At 52.0% G+C, this 22,740-nt stretch overlaps 1 protein-coding gene across 2 annotated transcripts in view; it reads right to left on the bottom strand.

The window, feature by feature from the left end:
* Positions 1 to 22,088, bottom strand: part of Col5a3 (collagen type V alpha 3 chain) — a 48,502-nt gene extending 26,414 nt beyond the window's left edge. The window contains exons 1-27 of one of the 2 annotated variants that reach the window (XM_087905824.1): positions 21,893 to 22,088; positions 17,143 to 17,304; positions 16,860 to 17,049; positions 16,636 to 16,792; positions 15,326 to 15,430; positions 14,441 to 14,587; positions 11,429 to 11,542; positions 11,208 to 11,354; positions 8,448 to 8,495; positions 8,333 to 8,374; positions 7,637 to 7,699; positions 6,636 to 6,710; positions 6,461 to 6,544; positions 5,943 to 5,999; positions 5,796 to 5,849; positions 5,140 to 5,193; positions 4,444 to 4,497; positions 4,314 to 4,367; positions 4,125 to 4,178; positions 3,521 to 3,565; positions 3,344 to 3,397; positions 2,653 to 2,697; positions 2,512 to 2,565; positions 2,379 to 2,423; positions 748 to 801; positions 614 to 658; positions 430 to 483 (exon numbers count right to left, since the gene is read on the bottom strand). In XM_087905824.1, coding sequence (XP_087761950.1) covers positions 430 to 483; positions 614 to 658; positions 748 to 801; positions 2,379 to 2,423; positions 2,512 to 2,565; positions 2,653 to 2,697; positions 3,344 to 3,397; positions 3,521 to 3,565; positions 4,125 to 4,178; positions 4,314 to 4,367; positions 4,444 to 4,497; positions 5,140 to 5,193; positions 5,796 to 5,849; positions 5,943 to 5,999; positions 6,461 to 6,544; positions 6,636 to 6,710; positions 7,637 to 7,699; positions 8,333 to 8,374; positions 8,448 to 8,495; positions 11,208 to 11,354; positions 11,429 to 11,542; positions 14,441 to 14,587; positions 15,326 to 15,430; positions 16,636 to 16,792; positions 16,860 to 17,049; positions 17,143 to 17,304; positions 21,893 to 21,980 — 2,145 coding nt within the window. In that variant the 5' untranslated portion in view covers positions 21,981 to 22,088. The remainder of the gene's footprint in view (positions 1 to 429; positions 484 to 613; positions 659 to 747; positions 802 to 2,378; positions 2,424 to 2,511; positions 2,566 to 2,652; positions 2,698 to 3,343; positions 3,398 to 3,520; positions 3,566 to 4,124; positions 4,179 to 4,313; positions 4,368 to 4,443; positions 4,498 to 5,139; positions 5,194 to 5,795; positions 5,850 to 5,942; positions 6,000 to 6,460; positions 6,545 to 6,635; positions 6,711 to 7,636; positions 7,700 to 8,332; positions 8,375 to 8,447; positions 8,496 to 11,207; positions 11,355 to 11,428; positions 11,543 to 14,440; positions 14,588 to 15,325; positions 15,431 to 16,635; positions 16,793 to 16,859; positions 17,050 to 17,142; positions 17,305 to 21,892) is intronic. The other variant, XM_087905825.1, reaches the window with a different exon arrangement.
* Positions 22,089 to 22,740: the final 652 nt, after the last annotated feature.

Genomic DNA, 22,740 nt, shown 5'->3' with positions numbered 1-22,740 from the left:
AGCAGACCTCTGTGAGTTCAAGGCCAGCCTGGTCTACAAAACGAGTTCCAGGACAACCAGAGCGGAATAGTGAAACCCTGTCTCAAAGCAAAACAAAACAAAACCTTATCCTCCTCCCTCAAGTACTGCAATTACAGGGTGTGTGTGAGAGAAAGAGAGAGTGTGTGTGATTGTTAGTGTTTGGTGTGAGTGTTAGTGTTTGGTTTCTGAGACAATGTCTCAAAATACAACAATGCAATTCAGCCCTGGCTGGCCTAGAACTCGCTGTATAGCCCAGGCTAGCCTCAATCTTGCAGCAATCTTCTTGCCTCTGCCTCCCAAATACTGGGTCCACCGACAGGCACTACCACGCCTGACACTAAATCGGTCTTCTGACACCCATGCTAACGAGCTATCTACCCTACCTTCAAGTCCTCCAGCGTTACCTACCTTCACACCCCGAGGTCCAGGATAGCCCAGAGGGCCTGCTGACCCTGGTGGACCCTGAAAGGAAAATAAGGCCGATGCTATCCAGTTCCACATCATCCCTGTTCCAGTATCCTCTGTCTCCTCACTGGCCCATGGCTACTTACTACTCCTCTTCCCCAGCCCAGCCACCCTCCTGTTCACTCACCTGGGCCCCCTTTTCTCCCGTGGGACCCTCAGGGCCTGGATGACCCTGGTAGAAAAACACATCAACTCATCAAAGGCCAAAATTTGCCATACAAATTCCCGAGCCTTCCCCTTGTCCCAGCTCCTGGTTCTTACCGGGGAACCCTCAGCTCCTGGGACACCTGGAATTCCGGGATTTCCAGGGCGACCCTGAAAGAGGAGGAACAGGAAGTGTAGCCTGAGCATCTCTGAGCCTGAACCGGAAGGGTCCACCCCAGCAACTCAGAGTGTTGCTGTCCAGGCATCTGTCCCAGCTCTGCTCATGCTACTCATGACTCCAGTAAACTAGCTCGTCCTCCCTGAGCCGCTGATGAAAAACCATGAGAAGGCTGGGGATGAGGCTCAGGGGCAGGTCTCCGTCATCCTCCCCCCCCCAGTGAGGAGCTGGGGAATAGCTCCGCGGTAGAGAGCTTGACTATCTCGCACAAGGCCCAGGTCCCAAGCCTAGAACCACAAAGAGACAGAGTGTAGAGTTGGGAGCTTCTCGTCTTTTGTTTTGTTTCTTTGCTTTATTTTATTTTATTTTATTTATTCTCTCTCTCTCTCTCTCTCCTTTTTTTTTTTTTTAACTTGTTTACTGAGGCAAAGTTCTGCAGCCCTGCCCAGGCTAGTTTGCACTCTCAGTGCTGGGACTGCAGGGGTCTACACCTTTAAGTTGCCTTTCTTTGAAAGTACATCCTGCTGGGTGTGGTGGGAATGCCTTTAATCCCAGCACTCTGGAAGCAGAGGCAGGAGGGTCTTCAGGTTCGAGAGCAGTCTGGTCTACAGAGTGAGTTCTAGGACAGCTGGGGGTACAGAGAAACTTGTCTTCCATGCCTCTTGTTTTTAAATTCCTGGAAGAATCTGATTGGCTTTGCTGGGCTGTGTCCACCTTGGGCCCTATCAGATGTCTGCAGGAAGTGGGTCATTTTCCTGATTAATGATTGATGTGGGAAGAGACCAGCCCACCATGGGTGGTATCGCCCTGAGCAGGCGTCCTGGGTTGCATAAGAAAGGAGGTTGAGCAGAGCTAATAAGCAGTTCTCCCCTCTGCAGCCTCTGCTTCAGTTCCTGCCTTGACTTCCCGCAATCCCAGGGAAGTCAAATGAGCCCGCGGCTCCTCAAGTCATTGCTTCAGTGCAGCAACAGAGAAGCAAACTAAGACGGACACACACATACACACACATACACACATACATACACACACATACACACATACATACACACATAACACATACATACACACATACATACATCACACACACATCACACATACATATGCACATAACATACATACACACATACATACATCACACATATATACACACATACATACACACATACACCACACACATATATCACACATACATCACACACACATACATAGATACTACACACGCATACATACACACACACACACAGAGGTACACTCACACACGTCACAGACATACACTTATACACACAAGTGTATCTGCTAGGGAAGCAAGCCACAGATGTGCAGAGAGACAAAGCCCCTAGGAAGGGCTGTCCTGCCTTGGCATCTTAGTAGTCCCTTCTGTGAGGGCTTTATGCTAACAATGGCTCCACTGTCTGCCAGCCTTGGTGAGATTTTTCTAGAAACCCTCCCCCAACAATGCCACTCTGTCACTCTGGGCTGGCTTCTGGAATGTGACTATTCACCAGCAGGAAGTCCCTCAGTGGGGCCCTTGAGAGAAGCTTCTCCCGATGACATGAGAAAAGTCACTTACCTTTTCCCCAGGAGTGCCAATGGGCCCCTGAGGGCCTGGAATCCCCTGGGATAAAAAGAGGGTGAGGAAATCATGAGAAGAGAGATGGGTAGCAAAACTGGGCAGAGGACTGTGGCTTAACTGACCACCACACCTGGGAGCCATGGTTTCCTTGCTGTCCTGGGGGACCTGGTTCTCCAGGAGGACCCTGTGGGAAAAGGGGCGGGTTCAGTGGCGCCAGGAGGGGCCAGGGTGTGGAGGGTCACACACTGTTGGGAGAGCGAGGGACGCTTACCACATTGCCTTTGGCACCTGGCGCACCATCACTTCCGGTCACACCCTGTGAGGACGGAGAATACGGGACGGATCAGGGTCTGGGTACAAGCAACTAAGAAACATGTCGGAAAGGAAACAGCAGGCAACAGAAAGACTATTCCGGCTAGGGAGATGGCTCAGTGGGTAAAGGCACTTGTGGTACGAGCATGAAGGGTCTGAGTTCAAATTCCCAGACCCATGTAAAAGCCTGACAGGTAGCTTTAGTTTTTGTAATCCCCGACAGGGAGATGAGAAACTTGCGGGCCAGCTAGCCCCAAGGACACAGTAGAAACACCACAGAAAAGCCCTCAGACAGGTGAAAAAACACCAGCTCCTAACTGTCCTCAGACTTTCGCGTTTCATTTGCATTGTGGTGCAGCAGTCACACTCACACACAGGACTGTGAACATCGTACACAGAAAGGAAAAGAGGGAGAGAGGGAAAGAGATCATCCAGCAATCCAGGGAGAGGCACTGCTGCCGAGTCTGATGCCCTGGGTTTGATTCCAGGGACCCACATGGTGAAGGAAGAGGACCTGACCTCCACGTGTGGGCCATGCGAACACACACGCGCACACACTCACACACACACCACAAATAGGGGTGGTGGTGCAAAGGGAAGATGGGTAAGTATAAAACGGACAGGGAGCAGAGAGCCAGCAAGATTCTCACCGGGCGTCCCAGGGGTCCAGGGAGGCCTCTGGGGCCAATCAGACCTCGGGGACCCTGCAAGGAAGGGGTCACATAAACCCAGCATCAGAGGTATATACTCTTAAAACTTTCATGGCCCAAAGGAATTCCTTCCTTCCCCTCCACAAGCAAGAGAGTCTGGGGTCTCCCAATACTCACCGGCTCTCCAGCCTGGCCAGTGGGCCCTGGAGGTCCTTGCAGGCCCTGTGGAAAACGTCATCATTATTCGGAGTGGGGAAGTACAACCCCTTACAGAGTCAGTCTGATGTCTCCATATTTCTTGCAGACTGAACTCACAGATGTGAGGCCTCAACTTACCACCCCACATCCTAACCCTAAAGACAGCTCTCAGCTCCAAAGTTGTTCTGCAGAGGTCCCTGGGGTTCCCTGCTTCTCCAACAGACCCCAGTCAGTCCCCAGATACCATTTAGTCTGTTTCTGTTTAATTGGTTTTTTGGTTTTTTTTAATGATAAGAATAGCAGCCAGGGCTTCATATACTTTAGACAGGCAAATGCTCCACCACTGAGTCATGACCCCAGCCCCTCACTGGGGGGATTCTAGGCAGGTGCTCCACCACTGAGCCGCACCCCGCAGCATCTCACTGGAGGATTCTATGCTGGGGTTCTACCAATGAGCCACTCTCCCAGCATGCTGAGGGATTCTAGGCAAGAGCTCTCCTGCTGAGCCATCACCCAAGCCCTTGTTCCTCAGGTTTCTGAACCTCCAAACCAGCCTTATTCCTAAACCTTCCTCCAACTTTACCTTCTCACCGTCCTCTCCTGGGGGACCCGGTTGCCCTACATGTCCAAAGTCACCCTAGAGCAGAGGAGGGGGAGGACATTGGAATGGATTAGCACACGCAGGAAGCACTCACTCCAGTGTGGGGACAGGGTGTGAAGCTCTGATGTGGGACAAGGGCATGGATTTGGGAGGGGCACCTCACATACTCACCCTCTGGCCCTTCTCACCAGGCAGCCCTGGAAGGCCATCGAAGCCTCGGTCGCCCTGTGGGAAGAGACAGTGGCTGCCTTGAACCCTTGATCTGGGCACTCGCCACCCCCAACCTGGCCCCATCACCCACCTTAGGTCCTGTGTCTCCTGGGAGACCCCGAGCCCCATCTGCTCCAGCTCGGCCCTGTGAGGAAGGTGAGGCCAAAGTCAAGGACAAACGACAGGTGTGTACTGCCTTTCACTGACCCCTTTCCCAGGGGCTACTTTCCCTCTTGTGTTTTGTTTTTGTTGAGGTAGCCTACATGGCTGTGTACCCCACACCTGGCTAGTGTTTTCATTTAAAAGCACATATTATTTGCTTGTGTTTGTTTAGTATCTATCTGTGTGTGAGCACGCACACACTCACAAGTGGCTCACATGTGGGGGTCAGAGGACAACTTTCAGAAGTCGGTTCTCTCCTCCCATCAAGTGAGTCTTGAGATTAAACTCTGGTCACTAGACCTGGCGGTAAACACCTCAACTTCGGTAGAAGTTAAAGGATAACCTTGAACTTCTGACTCTCCTGCCTCGCATTCTCAGTCCTGGGGTTACAGGTGCACGCTGGCACACACAGCTTCAGTCTTTTTATATGCTGTGCCCCTCAAGCTGCTCCCGCCTACACTTCAGACCCCAGACCAAGCATTTCGCCTGTTCTCAGGTCCGCTAGAAGCTATGACCTGCCAGATCCTTCACCGTGCACTGCCGGCCTTCAACGAGCGGGTCCCTCTGATAATGGGAAGACTCAGAGGGTGAGAAAGAATAATTTAAGAACTTAGGAGTTACTCACTGTCTTGCCTTCCCGGCCAGGAGGCCCAGGAGGGCCCTGTAATCCTCGGGGACCCTATGGTGGGAAATAAGAAGAAAGGATTAAAAAGAAAGGCTTCTGATTGATTTTTTTTTTTTTGAGACAGTGCCTCACACCATGTGACTCTGGTGAACCTAGAACTCACAACATAGACCAGGCTGGCTTTGAATTCACAGAGATTTGCCTGCTTCTGACTACCGAATGCTGGGATTAAAGGTGTGTGCCACCACACCCAGTTTGTTTTATTTATTCTTGAGACGGGGTCTCAGAAAGCCCAGTCTGGCCTCCAACTGTCTAAGTAACTGAGGTTGACCTTGACCACCTGATCCTCTGGCCTCTACCCCCACCCCTTACCCCTGCCCCAGGGCTGGGAAGACAGCTGCACACCCATTCCTGGTTTATGGGGTACTGAGGCTGTAACCCAGGGTTTCACGTATGCTAGGCAAATGCTTTACCAGCTGAGCCCCAGCCTCTAGCCCAGGACCTATTTTAAATCGTTTGCCAGGAGGGGCAATGATTTCAAAGATATATTTCTATTCCTTTTATTATTTTCTCCAACCAGCACTTTATCCTATATCCTTGAAGGAAGTTTTCCTGTCTAATCCATCCCCCAGCCCCTCACATCCCTCCAATCTCACCTGTGGCCCTACTTCTCCGGATTCACCTTTCAGACCTGGATATCCAGGAAGGCCCTTGGAGGACAAGAGATGGAGGAACAGGGCTTGAGCAAGGTGGGCTGTCTGGCATGGGTGCATCCCTCTTCCCAATGCAGACCCCTTACTTACCACAGGGCCTGGGCGCCCAGTGAGTCCCACTGGACCAGGGGGTCCTTTCATGGAAAGCTGGAAAGACAGACAGAAGCAAGAGTCCCCCATGAGACCACAGAATCACTGCTATAGTTAGTGAGCCTTCCCCATTCACAGGGTTGCAAATTTGTCCCCCAGTTCATATGTTGATAACACTTTGAGGGGGGCCTTTTGGAAGATTGAAACTGGATGAAATCAGAAGGGTGGGGTCCCCATAATGGCAATCAGTACCTTTATGAGAGTAAAGTCTCATTCTAGAACATTTACTGTCTTGCTGTGGTCTGCCCTCCGACAGTTACAATGCTCTCAATCAGGAGGCAGCATTCTGCTCTGGGAATCATGAGCCTGAATTGGCTGTGTTTTATAAACCACCCAGGCTCAGGATTTCACCATAACAGCAGAAACTCACAGCAAGCATCTTCGGGAGAGAGGTCCTAAGTATCCTGACCAGGCCTACAAGAACTTTATTTCTGCCACCCCTCACACAGCACACTCACCTGAGCCTGCTGCAGTATCGCCTGCGCCTGGGCCTGCTGGAAGGACACTGGGGGGCCTTTTGATGAGCTGCTCGCAAAATGGAACTGAGGAGCAACCAGTGATAGTGAGTAGAGGTCCAGAGAAAGGTACCCGGCCAGAACTCCACTCCCCAAGCACAGGACCCCCCCTCCTTACCGGCATCATAATTACAGTGCCAGGTAGACCCCGAATTCCATCGACACCTGGAATTCCTGGGAGGCCAGCAGGACCCTGAGAGAGGGAGGGAGACAGAGGGATGAACAGAACTGAGGTGGGGGTGGGAGACAGAAAAGGAGAGGGGAGAGAGAGGGAGAGACCCAAAGAAGACAGAGAGAGGGGAACAGTGAGAGAGAAAGAGTCTGAGGAGGAAGAGAGGAGGGGACAGAGAGAGGGAGACAGAGGAACAAAGGTGACATGAGAGATGGGGGGAGAACGGCAGAAATGGATGAACAAGGAAGACAGACACGGATGTAGGAGACAGGTGTGTACTCATGGAGGCTGGAGGGATGACTCAGCAGTTAGGAGTCCTTGATGTATGATCGTGAGGACTGGAGTTCGGATCCTAGCACCCAAGTGACAAGTCAAGCATCCCACCAAGGAATGCAACACAGTTTTCAGAGATCCAAAGCCCCCTCCGGTCTCTGGATGTGCACAGGTATGCACACACACATACATAGACACTCACTCACTTGCACGTGTACACACATGCATGCACACATACAGGCATAAATAAGGAGAGCTTCAGCAAGACAGCTCAGCGGGCGAGGGCACATGCCGTGAAGCCTGGTGGCCTGATTTGACCCCTGGGACCCACATGGTGGAGGGAGAGAACTGACTGACTCCTGCAAGGTGTCCTCTGACCTCCACTCAAGTGCCGGGGTAACTGCCACCACCCGACTTGTGTGTGCGCGCACACACACACAGAAAGATAAATTAAAACCTCATAAAATATTTAAAGACAGATAAAACAGGCGTGAGGAGAAAAGTGGATAGTTCCCCAGGAACCAGTGGAAGGAGAGAGAGAAGGTTCACAGATGGGGTCAGAGTCACTTAAGGGCTCCTGATTCCAGCCCCCATACCCACACATTCAAATCTTCACACTTCCAACCTGAAATCCCACCCCTGCAAAGGGGTGCACTCAGTGGGGAGTCTCTTACCGGTAGACCTCGGTCCCCAGGGAATCCTGGAGGGCCAGGAGGACCTGAAGGACCAGATATTCCCTGTGAAGACAGAGAAAAAAGAAGTCTCAGGAGATACAAAATTTGAGCTTGGCTGGCTTCTTACCTACCTTGTAACTTTGACTTCAGGCAGACTTCCCGGCTCTCTCTGCCTTTTCGCCAGCTCCCCCATGGTCTGTGACCTGTACCACCCTCAACTTCACACCCTAGACCTCTTTTTGACATATCTTTTGGTGCTGACTACCCAGTGACCTCCAGGCAACACAACAATCTAAATCCTCTCTGTGCACACCTATAATCCCAGCACAGGAGGCTGAGACAGGAGGATCAAGAGATGGATTACAGTCAGGCAGTGGTGGCACACAACGTTAATCCCAGCACTCAGGAGGCAGAGGCAGGAGGATCTTTGTGAGTTCGAGGCCAGCCTGGTCTACAGAATGAGTTCCAGGACAGTCTCCAAAACTACAAAGAAACCCTGTCTTGAAAACCCAAAGGGGCGGGGTGGGGAGGCAGGTCGAGAATACAGTTTGCGCTACATAGTGAGATTGAGCTCAGCCTGGGCATTATAAAGAAAGGGATGGAAGAGAGTGGGAGCAGCTACATAGTGTCTAGCCGCACAGCTGATTTGTACATGGGTTCTAGAAGAAAGGCAGTGGGACTAGGACCAGTACTCACCCGGGGTCCTGGGGCTCCTGCAGGTCCCTCGAACTGCTGTCCCTGGAGGGAAAAAGAAGTGTGAACCCTGTTCTCATGAAGCCCCTCAACCTCCTCCCCGCCCCCGTCCTCTCACCTGCTCTACTCTCGCAGGCTCTCCTTTTTCTCCCTTTTCTCCAGCACCCTGGGGACAGTGGGCAGAGAGGAGAAGGGATGAGGAGGAGACAGACACATGTCTGCATGTCCTACAAGGCTGGGGACCTGAATTCAACCCCTGACTCTAATGTGGAAGGAAACAACTGACTTCCGAAAGTCGCTCAGGGGAAGGGCACCAACCCCAAAGATCCTTATCACATGGCTCTGCCTCTTCCCCAGTGAGGTTGGCACCGTACTCAACCCTGTGGCCACCCACAGGTAACTCATGGGGTCAGTGAGTGTGTGACACCCATATGGCAAATGAGTTACAATACTTGACACATGTGGTGACTTATCTTCATTGGGTTTGACAGGGCTTCTCTGTGTAGCCCTGGCTGTCATGGCTCTCACTCTGTAGACCAGGCTGGCCTCGAACTCAGAGATCTGCCTGTCTCTGCCTTCTGAGTGCTGGGATTAAAGGCGTGAGCCACCAAAGGCAACAGGATTTGAAATTGCCTCAGAGAGGCCAGGTGTGGTGGCAAACGCTTTAATCCCAGCACTTGCGGCTGGAGGTGGATGTGATGGGTAACATTGTCACCTCGACAGGCTCTAGACTCATCTAAAACAAGCCGCTTGGCATGCCTGTGGCAGAGGCAGGTGGCTCTCTGGAAGTCTGAGGGCAGCTGGGTCTACATAGCACACTGCAGGATGACCAGGGCTATACAATAAGACCCTTCTCAAAAATAAAATAAAATAAAATAAAAAAGCCAGGCAGTGGTGGTGCATGCCTTTAATCACAGCACTCAAGAGGCAGAGACAGGTGGATCTCTGTGAGTTTGAGGCCAGCCTGGTCTACATAATAAATTCTAGCACAAGGTCCAAAGCAAAGAGAAACCCTGTCTCAAAAATAATAATAAAATAATAAAAAATTTAAAAAATAACAACGACAAATTGAAACCACCTAGGAGATTGGTGATATACTGCTGTGGGTGTGTCGGGGTGTTTCCAGAGAGAATACACTGAGGGAGACATCCAGGAGGAAGAGGAAAGCCAGCAGAGAATCAGCACTCCCCAATTACTGCATCCCCTTGTCCAGGAACTGAACCCCTCCACCACATCCTCCCATCTCTATGATCGTCCCTTCCACCACATCCTCCCATCTCTATGATCATCCCTTCCACCACATCCTCCCATCTCTATGATGCTCCCCTCCACCACATCTTCCCATCTCTATGATGCTCCCCTCCACCACATCCTCCCATCTCTATGATGCTCCCCTCCATCACATCCTCTCATCTCTATGATAGTTCCCTCCATCACATCCTCCCATCTCTATGATGTTCCCCTCCACCACATCCTCCCATCTCTATGATGCTCCCCTCTACCACATCTTCCCATCTCTATGAAGTTCCCCTCCACCACATCCTCCCATCTCTATGATGCTCCCCTCCATCACATCCTCTCATCTCTATGATAGTCCCCTCCACCACATCCTCCCATCTCTATGATGCTCCCCCTCCATCACATCCTCCCATCTCTATGATGCTCCCCCTCCATCACATCCTCCCATCTCTATGATGCTCCCCTCCACCGCATCCTCCCATCTCTATGATGCTCCCCCTCCATCACATCCTCCCATCTCTATGATGCTCCCCTCAAATGCATGAGACCCGGCAACTGTGGAAATGTAAGCCAAACAGTCCTCTCCTTCCAACAGTTGTTTCTATCAGATAATTTGTCACTGTGCCAAGCAGAGTAACAAACAGGACAAGAAATCAGCATTTGTCTCAGCTCCAACTCCTACTCCGCCAGCACCAAGGAGAACCGGTCTGCCCCTCTAGACGCTTCCACCCAAGGCTTTGACTTGGACACTATCTCTCTGCTCAGGAGTCATCCCAAGCCTTTCTCTCCAGCCTATATGGGCTCCTCTGAGTTCTAGAATCTTCTAGTCATCCCTGATTTGAAATCTTACTTGAATGTAAAACATTACAAATTCAAGACCCCCAGAGGTACTCGGCTTTCTACTTTGTCCTGAAGCCCACTTGATGTCCCGCCACACGGCTGCCTTTCTCTGCTGTCTGCATTACTTTCCTTGCTGAGTCGAAAAACTACATGAGAAGCAACCTAATGGTGGAAAGACTTGCTTCAGCTTACCCTTTGAAGGGAAACATCATCACAGCATGGAAAGCGTTATGAGGCAGCTGGTCATGTTGTAGCCACAGCCATGAGGCAAGGCAAGAGCCTGAGTACTGGTACTCGGCTCCCTTTCTCCTTTTAACTCAGTAGGAGACCCAGAGCTGGCGCCACCCACATTTAGGGTGGGTCTTCCCTCATTTAATCTAGTCTAGATAATGCCTCACAGACCTTCCCAGAGGCTTGTGTCTTCGGTGATTCTAGAGCCTGTTGAGGTGACAATGTTAACCAACACAAGCTCTCCAGCAACAAGAGCCAAGTAGTCTCTCAGGCTGCTTGCTAACACTACACGTTTCCTCACTGACTCTCTGGCTCCCTCTACTGTCCACTCAGCAGGCAGGGCACTCAGGGAGCTAGCAGCAGGGTTCCACTGGAAGTCAAGTGGCTTCTCACCCTGTTTAGACTAAAAGAGCCAGTTGCATCACTGGTCTCTGTCACACTGTTAAGTGCTTGGTAAACATTTGCAATTGCAACTGCACCAGGGTCACGCAGAAGCAGCTGACACAAGACAGACACAGTCAAAAGAAAGCAGGTATTCACATCCATCATCGAGCTCCTCCAGACTCACAGGAAAGATCTGGAACTCAGTCTGGAAAGACTGCTCTGCTGCCCGGAACTTGGGGCCCATGGTAGGGTCACCTCCTTCTTCATCCTCCTCAGTAGCCTCAATCTCTGGAGTCCACAGCTCAGTTTCAGCACCAGAGTTAAAGCCCTGCTAAGGATATTGAGAATTGTCATCACCTTCACCACCCCGCCCCCTGGCCCAGCACCATCAACTCCCCCACCAACCTGCAAGACAGTGGCATTTTGTTCAGTAGTCACAGTGGTGGCGATGGCCAAGGGAGTGGGAGTCGGAGGCCGGTGGGGAACTGGCTTCTCTGTCTCAGGGGTATGGAGGAAGGTCTGCAGCAGGCATGGAAGGAGTGTCAGATGTGGAGCAAGGTCGGTCACAACAAAGAGTGACAAAGAAGAGCCAGGTCTCTCCCTCAGTGTTGCTTCCCCCTCCCCATGGTGGAGGGGGGAGAGGGAAAGGGCAAGTGCCCTGCACAACTGGTCCAAGGCAGCCAGAGGCGGAACCAGCTACAGAGGAGCAGAACAGGGCCAAGTCTCTCAGGCCTGGGAGTAGAACTGGACTGGCTCCAGGGCCCAGTGATTAAAGTCAAGAGCCAGCACTCAGGGCCAGACTCCCGGAAGCCCAGCCCCACATGTCCTCTCCCAGGACAGCTCAGCGGTCAGCCAGCCAGGCTGCAGCTCCTCCAGCCCGGACAGCTGCAGAAGAACTGGGTCAAGGCAGAGAAAGAAAGTCACGGGTGTAGGTCAGAATCAGGGGCTGACAAGGGCATGTTACTCTTGAAATTCATATGGAATAGAAAGATCTGGAACCAACAGGCAGCTAACAGTCAGTGACCAACCCCTCCAACCAAGGACTTCAAGCAGTGACCCAACCAATGACTTTGGACCCACCTGTCAATAACCTACAAAATTAATCCAAATTATTCCAAGGACCAGTGACTGCTAAGTGAGCCCCATTTTCATGATTCCCACCAAAGGCTCCAAATAGATACCCTTCCATCCAGGGATCCAACTGTGACCCCAACCAGTGGAATCATCCAACAAAAATCACTATTTAGTGATCCCCAAAATAATGAGTCTTCTCTAGGATCCCCAAACAATTATTTCACTAACAGTGGCCCCATCGTGTCCTCTAGCAATCCCCCTAACAAATAACTCTTAACCTTTAATCTTTAACTAGTGTGTTGATTCGTTCTAAGTCAACTTGAGCCAACCTAAAACTACCTGGGAAGGAGCTTCTGTGAGTGATTGTCTAGATCAGGTGGGCCAGTGGCGTGACCCTGGGAGTGGCGTGTCCCTGGGAGTAACTGCCTTGATTGTTAACTGATGTGGAAAGACTCAGCCTACTGTGGTTGGCACCTCCTAGGCAGGGGGTTCTGAACAGTATAAGAAAAGCAAAAGGTAGCTGAGAGCAAGCAAGCAAGCAAGAATTCATGGGTTTATTCTCTCTCTGCTCTCACTGTGGATGCGACAGTTGAAGCTGCTGCTCTGACTTCCCAAAAATAACAGACTGAGATTGTAAGAAGAAATAAGCCCCTCTCTCCTCCAAGTCGCTTTGGGCTGGGATATATTGGGGCTTTTGTTTTTGTTTTCGTGTGTGTGTGTGTGTGTGTGTGTGTGTGTGTGTATGTGTGCACTCACTCACTGGAGCACCAGTGACTGCACCAGTGAGCACCAGAGAGCACCAGTGTAGTGCAGATCACTGACGAGGGCATTGGATCCCTCGGAACTGGAGCTACAGGCTGTCGGGATCCAGGTAAACGGGTGCTTGAAACTGAACCCAGTCTCCAATGCAAGAGCAACAAGAGCTCCTAACCGCTGCACCCTCTCCCCAGCCCTTGGACAGGATATTTTAGCACAGCAATAGGAATGGGGCTGCATAGAATGTTGTCCTCCAGGGCTATCCTTAATAGCTATTGCCATCTTTATCGAAAGCAACTGTGACTATGAAAGACTCTCAAGACCCAGCCTATGGCCATTCTCTTACAGAGGGAGGTGGTGGGGAGGCCACTGGCCCCTCATCAGAGATTCCAGCCACTGTCTCCCATAGCCCTTTCCCAGCTGTCTGTAACTCTGCCCAGGCTGCACATGGTCTCCTGATCTCTGGAAAGCAAAGAGTACTGAGGTGTAAGGAAGGGGACTCCAGCTGTGCAGCTAAAGGGAAAGTAAGCATCCACACTTAGGGTGACCGCTTAAGGGTCAGCCACACCAATGTGTGTACCCTCGCCTTAGCTCTGTAAGTACACTCCACCAACTCACTGGTTCCCCAAACTAGATCGGGGTGGAATCGTGCCTTAGTTGGTCCTTAGTACCCTATCTGTTTTCCATGTCTTCCCAGGAAAGTTCACCAACAAAGACTGCCAAACACCAGCAGCCTCCTAGTGAGATCTCCCGCTAGGAGCTCCCTACCATTACCTCAGTGAACAACTTCCTCAACCAGCAATACTAAACAGCACCCCCAGGAAGTGAGGGTGATCAGGATGTGACATCCATCACCCACTGACCTCCAGGCTGACTGGACTGTTCTAGTTGGCGAGGCAGGTGTCCCCTTCCTCCCTCCCTGCTCCCGGTGTGTACCTCCTGAAATTAAAGCTCAAAGTGGATGACCCTCCTTGCTGGGGTATGGGAGTCTGTCCTTCCCTGCTAGACCCCCAGGATGAGTTCCGAGATGGAGCCCTCACCAATGACCCCCAGCAGTGAACCCCACATACTGGCACAATAGCCATGCAGCTGTAACCAGTTACCCCACCTGATGAACACCCCACTGTTAAGAATACATCATGGGGCTGGAGAGATGGCTCAGAGGTTAAGAGCACTGACTGCTCTTCCAGAGGTCCTGAGTTCAATTCCCAGCAACCACAAGGTGGCCCACAACCATCTGTAATGAGATCTGGTGCCCTCTTCTGGTCTGCAGCATATATGTAGGGAAAACGCTGTATACATAATTAATAAGTAAATTTTTTAAAAAATCACTCACTTTAAAAAAAAAAGACTACATCATGAACCTCACCACCATCAGGTCCTCTTGTGTTCAGAGGAGTCTCTCCAGCTCCTCCAGACTGGAGCTTAGGTGGAATAGACATGGGGGAGGCCCTGACACAGGACCTGGCATCACCCTTGGCTGAGAGAACCAGACCTCAGGTGTCAGGCCCTGAGGACCAACACAAAGATGAGGGACCAGAGATGGGTGGGGATCAGACAGCAAAGAGAGAGGTCCCAGATTCTTACCTGGTTCTCGGGGGCACCAGGGGTTGGGCTCAGCCTTGAGGCCTCCTTGTTCTTTTTCTTTCTTCCCTTCCCCTTTCGACCCCGCCCTTTCTTCTTTCCTTTGCCCTTGCGACGAGGAGTAGTTGTTTCTGGTTCATCCTTGGGGACCTGAGGAAAGGGTTCTAGTCAGGACTAGAGAATCTCTCCCCATTGGAAATGCCACTGCTTGACTCCCTGAGGGCCATGACACGGTCCGTCCTTGTCATTCAGCTACGCGTGTGTATACGTGTGTGTGAATGTGTGTGTGTGTGTGTGTGTGTGTGTGTGTGTGTGTGTGTGGAGTGTGCTCAAGTGTGTGCACATGCACACAGAGGCCAGAGGTCAGCTTTGGGCATCATTCCTCAGGCACCAGCACCTTTGTTATTGCTGTGGAAACAGCTTTTCACTGGCCTGGAGCTCACCAGTTAAGACAGGCTGACAGGCCAGTGAGTCCCAGGGATCTGCCTGCCTTTGCCTACCCAGCACGAGGGTTACAAGTACCACCACGTTCAGCTTTTCTGCACAAGCCCTAAGGACCAAACAGGTCCTGGTGCTCGAAAATGAGCCAGGTTTCCTGACTTGAACCATCTTCCCCATCCCCGGACTGATTTTCTGTTGTTGTTTTGGAGACAGGGTTCTGCTACCTAGCCTAGGTTGCCCTCCAAGTCCTCTAGCATCAGCCTTCTAAGTACCAAGGCGACGCATGTACCTCACCACACCTGGCTTAAGGTTAAAGTCATCTTCTGGGATTAGTCCTGCGTTCAGGGTCTAAAGCTGCTCAGCTCTTTGTGTCTGGGTCACAGTCCACTCCTTCTTGATACCTAGAGTCAGGGATGACTCACCTGCCACCTGGAGCCCCTCACTCACCTCTGTGGCTGGGGGATCTGGGGTTTCACAGCCAGGGAGGTAGTGTTCACAGGCCTGGAAGGCAGCCTGCGGGTCTGCAATTAACAGCAGCTTCTGGATGTCTCCCTGTGCAGGAGGAAAAGGAGCCATAGGATGATCGTGGCCCGTGCTCCCCAGCATTTCTCTGCCCCTTCCTGCCATGGAGCCTCAGCTTCCCACCCAGGGCACCCTAAGGAGGGGAAGCCTGTGGCACCTCCACCTGTAACTCACCAAATCCATGACACCACAGGACAAAACACACCCAGTGTGACAGTTAAGCTCGCCAACTTTTTAAAATTACACTGATTTATTTAAAGTATGTATGTGTACACGCACAGGTGTGCCAAGAAGCTCGCACGTGGAAGTGAGAGGAACAGCCTTCAGGACTGAGTTCTCTCCTTCCACCACACACATTTGGGGTTTGAACTCAGGCCAATAGGCTTGGCGCCAAGCACCTTTACTGACGGAGCCATCCCCTGGATGCTGGATCCCTGGATCCACGGGCCCCTGGATAGTCCACTTGAATTAATTACCTATGATGCAAGCCTCTGGGCACACCTAAGAGGGATTACTGCATCAGGGTAACTGAGGAGGGGAGACCCATCTTAAATATGGACGGCTGGGGTCCCAGATAGATAAAAAGAAAAAAGTGAGCTGAGTACCAGCATCCATCTCCTCTGTTTCCTGACTTCAGGTGCAGCCGGACCTGCCACCTCCCTCTGCTTGCCGTGAGGAACTGTGACCTCAAACTGGGAGCCCATGTAAACCTTTTTGGGGGAGCTTTTGTCTTGTATTTTGTCATAGGAGTAAAAGAAGTGACTGACACACCCACCACCTGCACCCTGAAGCTCCATGTCTCTTTCCCCTCAAGACACCTCCATGTGCCAGGTTCTAGAAACCAGGTGACTCACTGGAGAGATAAGGTCGCTGGGCCTCCTGGGAGGTTCACGCCTCAAAATCACATGGCATAATCCCACACCACACCAACCAGAGAAATCTGTCCGACTCTGCAGACACCCACCTCTGCTCACACACTAGCCTCCTGCACTACACCACGTGGTGGTCTTAGCGACCTGTCACAGCACTTACTCCAGCAGGTACCAAGTATGTGTCACACGGTGACCTGATTTCTTGTTGATTTACTAATGGTCTATTGTATGGTGTTGCCTTCCTTCAGCTCTGTGGGGCTAGATGGAAGCTGGGCACTCTTCTTCTCTGTTCTCTTCTAGTTTAGGCTGAAGACAAAGCTCCCCAGCCTCTGCCTCAGTTTCCCCTGCCACTGAACTCCATACCTCAAAAGTCTCCTCCCTGCTGTCCTGGGTTCCCATCATGGTAAGTCCATCTGTGCTGATAAGCCGAGGTCCCTGACCAAACACGGGCGGCTGAGGTTCACAGTCAGTCACCAGGGTCACTTTGTCACCTCTCATGCTAACTGCCACACGGTGCCACCTGCAAGGGGAATGAGACTCAGTGCACAGATTTCTGCAGGGTACCCCTCCCCCTTTCCCATACTCACCTGCCATCCATGAGGTTGACCTGTTCGGGGAAGGGCCTGAAGGAGTCGCCAAGGAGACCCAGAGCTGGCCCCAGTGCCAGCCCCAGCTGCCGGATGCCCTTCTCATCGTAAATAGACAGAAGGACAGACCGATTGGCTGACTGGCCCCGCACAGTGAACAACACAGAAAAGTCCTCAGGAAATTGCCCATCTTTGCCGGCAGAGGAGAAGGGGGCAGTTAGACCACCAGGGAGACTTCACCCTTCCAGGATGGCCCCACCCCGGCCTTCCTGCCCTGACTCACCTGGAAAGAGCTGCCACGTGGGGACACTGAGCAGGCTGGACTTGTTCACCCGGAATGCTCGGTCACCATGTGGAGTCCTCTGGGGACACATGCCAGGCCCCTCAGCAACCCCAGCTTGGTTCCTGTGCACCCCCAAGGCTTTCAGAACATCCACAGGCTCCACTGTAGAGAGACGACAGGGTGAGGAGGTGTGGTCAGAACTGGCCAGGGAGTCAGGCCTGACTGCACAACCCCGTCCTGAGAGCACTCAGAAGGCTGAGCAGGAGGACCTCCACCTGCTCGGCCAGAGTGTTCAAGGTCACACTGAGCAAATGAGACTTTGTCTGAAAGTTGGGATGAAAACAAACAAACAAAACTCTCAACTCCAAAAGACTTGGTCAGAGTTTGGGGGCTCCCTCCTCCCCCAAGTCCAGGGAGCAGCAGGCAGCCCGGGACCAGCAGCACTTCCCCCACTACCCCACAGATGTTACTTCTACATCAGTCTATTGACTCTGGTTATTTTTTTTTCTCCTAAGTTTTCGGTGAGAAAAAAAAAAGCTGACCTAGTTCTAGGATGAATCAAAGGTTCCTGGCCGGAGCCCCAGAACCAAGCCTTCCCCTTCTCCCTTCGCCCCCACACTGGCTCCTTGGGCAGTTTCCCGGCATGGAGCCCCCTTGCTAGGGAAAACCCACAAGACGAAAAAGGATGTGCTTGTGGGGGTGCACTCTTCTTAGACTCCATAGCCTCCTACCTTGGATCCCCAGCCCATGGCCTTCTCCCTCCTACTCTCCCGTCTAACTCCCCGGCATTCTCCATCCAGCTCCCTCCTCTAACTTCTGCTCTGACCTCGTTCCTCTCACCTCTTTCTTTATCTTTCCCTGTTCCTCCTCTCACCTGGGACCGGTTGTATCATCTCCTCCTTCTGACTGCTATTTCTGATAACCTCTCCGACCCTCCCCCTCTCTCATCCCAGAAAAGAAAGAATTGGTCTGGCCCAACAGGCCCCTAAGCCAAGCCATCCTTGCAGCCCCGCCCAGGCAGCTTGAACAGTGTTAACTAGATCCACATGGTTTGGGTAGGGCGGGTGAGGGCTTCCCCTGGGCCCAAAGCCCCTGGCCTGTCCCCTCCCCTAGCAAACTGTCCCACTAACCCCCTGACCCAGACTCTTGGCAGGAGCCAGGTTCTGCGGAATCTACCATGACCTCACTCCAGGGTGGCTCAGCTGACTTCATCACTGAGAACTGGGTTGGGGGACCAGACTTGGGGAGGAAGGGACCTGGATGAAGACCTCCATTCCAGCTCTCCCCCACACACACACTTTGCCTCCCAAATTCTGTGGAGTTCTGTTCCCGTCCCTGCACCCTTGTCCCTGCCCATTCTACCTCTCTTTGTCCTACTTTCCATGACTCAATTCTGAACCAATCAATAATCAATCTTGTTTTCTTGGTTCTCTTCTCTCTCTCTCTCTCTCTCTCTCTCTCTCTCTCTCTCTCTCTCTCTCTTTCTTCCTCTCTCCCTCTCCCATCTGTAATTGTCTTTTCAGTGGCCAGGCTGTCATTAAGAGGTATTTGGATTATAGCCCCCCTGAGGCTGAATTTGGGCTCTCAGGCTCTGCTAACCACAAGGGTCATTCCCCAGTGGACCATCCCAGCTGTCCCCTCTAGACTGGGAGCCCCTGGGAAGATTTAGATCTACAACATCCTCCAGTAGAGCACTCTGCACAGTTCAGTTTGGTTTTGTTTTCGAGATAAGATCCTACTGTAAACCAGGCTGGCCTTGAACTCCTGACCCTCTGTCGCTCACCTCCACAGCACTAAGACGACAGACACACACTGCCATGCCCATTTATACAGCGCGGAAATGGAACACAGGGATTTGTGCATGCGCTGAGCCATATCCTAGCACACACTCCAATTCCTATGCAGTAGGAAAAGGGGATCTCCCCTTGATCATTGCAAACTCCCATTTCAAAAGCCCTTACTGCCATCTAACCCAAGTCACTCTTGCTTCAATCTCCAGTCCTCGCTGCAATGACCTTTCAGCAGCTAACTGCCCTTTCTCTTGCATGGCTCCGTGACAAGGAGGCACACAAGAGCCATTGAGCCTGTGGGGCCAGCAGGAGGGGTCAAAAGCCTCCCAGCCCTCCCCCACATACACACCCCTCTCCCTGCCTTGGTCAAGGCGTCTAGGGAGATGCCTGGTAGAGTGTAAGATGTGGAGGGAGGCAGAGAGGGAGCAGGCTGGATCATGGATGGAATTCCCCAAAAATTCATGCATGAAAATTTTGCAAGCATAGGATTTGCCACTGGTTGAGGTATAAGCAGTTAATTAGATGATAAGGTTTAAGGACTTGACGAGATGGCTTAGCAGGGGAAGGTACTTGCTGCCAGACCTGATGACCTGAATTTGATCCCAGGAACCTACATGGTGGAAGGAGAGACAGTTCTCTCCTTCAGGTTGTCTGACCTCCACATGTGTACTGTGGCATGCATGCACATGCATACATACATACACACACATGCACAAAATTAATGTAAAAAAAATTTAAACTTGATGCCATTGTTCAGCATGAGTGGGGGCCCTGGTAGCAAGATTTCCACACCATATACCCCACAAGCCAGACTTGCCACAGGAGATGGAGCCATTAACCCCAAGGAGATTTCTCCCACGCCATGAAGGGGAAAATCTGACCAAATTACTGAGTGGGCGGCTGGTTGTGGAAGATGACAGCATTCGCCTGTGGACCATGGGGAAGCATGTGTGAGAATCTGAAAACATAGGAATGATCTTCTGTCCGGGTGGCAGATGGGGTTGCCTGGGTGTGGCCTGCGTTGCACATTCCTGGAGTCCCAGGGGTCTTGTATTCTGAGGTCACATGACCCTGAGGTTGTGAGAGCGTGAGAATGGGGCATAGGCCAACACGGGGTTCTCCACATGGGCAGGAACTTCCTGATACTGAGCAGAAATTAGGAACATGAGGTCTGTGTGTGCCGGTGGCCTCTGTGGGACAGAATGCGTCTTCCTTTACTTCTGGGAGATGATCTAGATCATAGAAGCCCTGGTCATCCATCACTTGGAGAGTCTTCGTGTCCTCTGACCATTGACACACGCAGAACCCTAAGAGGCGTGGTTGGGGCACCAGGCCAGATGCTCACAGCTGGGCATGCGTCAGCGATGACTCACCCGTCCCTTAGCCCTGGGGACCCCCATGGGGACCCTGAGAAATTCTTCAGGAAAAATCACCCCAGGATCTTGCAGCTGGGGTGCGATGCAACTTCCACTTGACCACCCCCGCAGGCGCTCAGCCCCACTCTGTCCGTTCCTCGCCGCACCCGCCTCGCCCCTCGCTGCCGCCCTCCCTGGGGCCCTGTCCATGGTGCTGATGCTGTGGCTCTAGGGAGAAGGGGTGGGGGAGGGGAGGGGGGGGAAGGGACCCAATTTCGGGCAAAGACATGCAAACGGGAATTGTGTGGATCAGAGAGATGGCTGAGGCGGGGTGCTTGCCTCCAAGCCTAATGACCTGAGTTCGATACTGGGGACCCATATAGTGGAAGGAGACCTGACCCTCAAAAGTTGTCATCTCACCTACACACACTCTGTGGCACAAGTGTGCATGCACACATACACACACAGAGATAGATAGATAGATAGATAGATAGATAGATAGATAGATAGATAGATAGATAGATAGATGATAGAAAGATAGATGATAGATATGGATGATAGATAGATAGATAGATAGACAAAGATAATTTTAAAAAGAGTTCCTGATATGCCTACTCCATTTACCGCCAACCTCAGAATCAGTCACTCATGTTCCCACATGCAATCATATAAACCCCAAAACCCCAACTACAGTTAACCAAAGACAAATAAACACATCAGTAACACACGATGGCTCTAAAAATCATCCCCTTGGTTTAGGGGTGAAACTTGGTAGAGAGAGGGCTTGCCTAGCATGCTGGCACCCTGGAGTCCACCCCCAGCACTACATAAGCTGCCATCCCAGCACTTGGAGGATAGAAGCAGAAGGATTGGAAGTTCAAGGCTGCAGCCTGGGATACATGAGACCCTATTTCATGTAACAGATAAGGGCGGGGAGGAGGGGGGACGGTTACAGCGCCACAGCCACGCTGAACTCTCACATCTGACTACACACTCTCCCAGGGACTGCCCTGTCACCCACATTTACACAATCCCAGTCAACCCTCACCCCCAAGTGCACACAAACCTCTGTAAACTACAGGTTTTTTTAAAGGCAAGCTCTCATATAGCTCGACCTGGCCTCAACTTCCTAGTCCTGGAGTACATATGTACCATTATACTGGATTTTATATGGTACCGAGGATGGAAACCAGAACTTAATACATGCTAGAAAAGCTGTCTACCAACTGAGCTATAACCCTATGCTCCACCGACCCACCCCGTTCCTCTTTAGAGACAGAGTCTGCTTACGCAGCCAAAGATGCCTTTGAATTCAGGTAGCCCAGACTAGTCTTGAACCAGCAATCCATCTGACTTTTCCTCCGGAGTCTTGGGATTGCACCACGCCCGCAGCATTCATCTTCACACGCCAGCTCGTAAACACAGACACACGTTTCCTGGCAACATCCCCCTTCCCAGTGTCACATAACACACATCAGCAAGAACTAGACCCTAGGGTCTCCATATCACCATAGCACCCGTTACGAACGATCTCTCCCTTGCGCACATGTCTTGGGGTCTCCCTTGCACCCCCAAATGCTATTCCAGCCCTTCGGCCCGCCTCACCAGCCAGCGTCCAGGACACGAGCTGCAGGGAGGCCAGGAGCAGGCAGAGGCCGGCCCGAAGCTGGTTCAGTCTCCGGCCGGTTCTCATCCCAGCGGGGCCCCAGTGTGCCAAGGCCAAGGTGGCTGTGGACTGGGCTGCGGAGGAGCAGCCACTCTGGGCAGCCCGAGGCTGTGAGGATCTGCAGGAGACTGCCTGAGACCCCGCCCTGGCCGCGCCCTGCACTCTAGCGCCCTGGCCGGGCGGGGCCCGGGCGGCAGGCGGGAGAGACCCACAGCGGCACGGAAAAAGTTTGCGAAGTGGGCGCCACACGCTGATTGGCTGGCTGAGATCTGTGGCCCTTCTTGCCGGACTCCACTACTTGGAAGATGGGTCACGCCCACCAGCCCTAGACTCCCGGAGTGGGGGCGGGGGAGTCCCAGTGTAAAGCTAAATCTTCTCCTTCGCCAGGCTCTTTGCCTAGCTCTCTCAAAGGCTGTTTTAGCCTGATCAAACCTTCAACCTCAGAGCTAGCGAGTTAGCTCAGTAGGGAGCAGCACTTGCCACTAAGACTAATGATCTCTGTCCGGGAATCCACGTAATGGAGAGAACTGACTCTCAAGAGTTGTCCTGTGACTTCCACACTCTCACACCCTGGACACAAAAAATTAAAGCACCTAAACTGAAGACGTGCACACCTTTAATCCCAACACTTGGGAGGTAGAAGGCAGGTGGAGTTCTGTGAGTTTGAGGTCAGCCTGGTCTACACAGTGAGTACCAAGACAGCCAGAGCTACATAGTGAGACAGTCTCAGAAAATAAATAAATAAAAGCAAGCCTTCAGCCTCCCCTCAGACATGGAATCAGATACC

This window comes from Myodes glareolus, chromosome 4 (assembly GCF_982192425.1).
Source record: "Myodes glareolus chromosome 4, mMyoGla1.1, whole genome shotgun sequence".
Classification (NCBI taxonomy): Eukaryota; Metazoa; Chordata; class Mammalia; order Rodentia; family Cricetidae; genus Myodes; species Myodes glareolus.
This window is presented reverse-complemented; position numbering and strand designations above follow the sequence as displayed.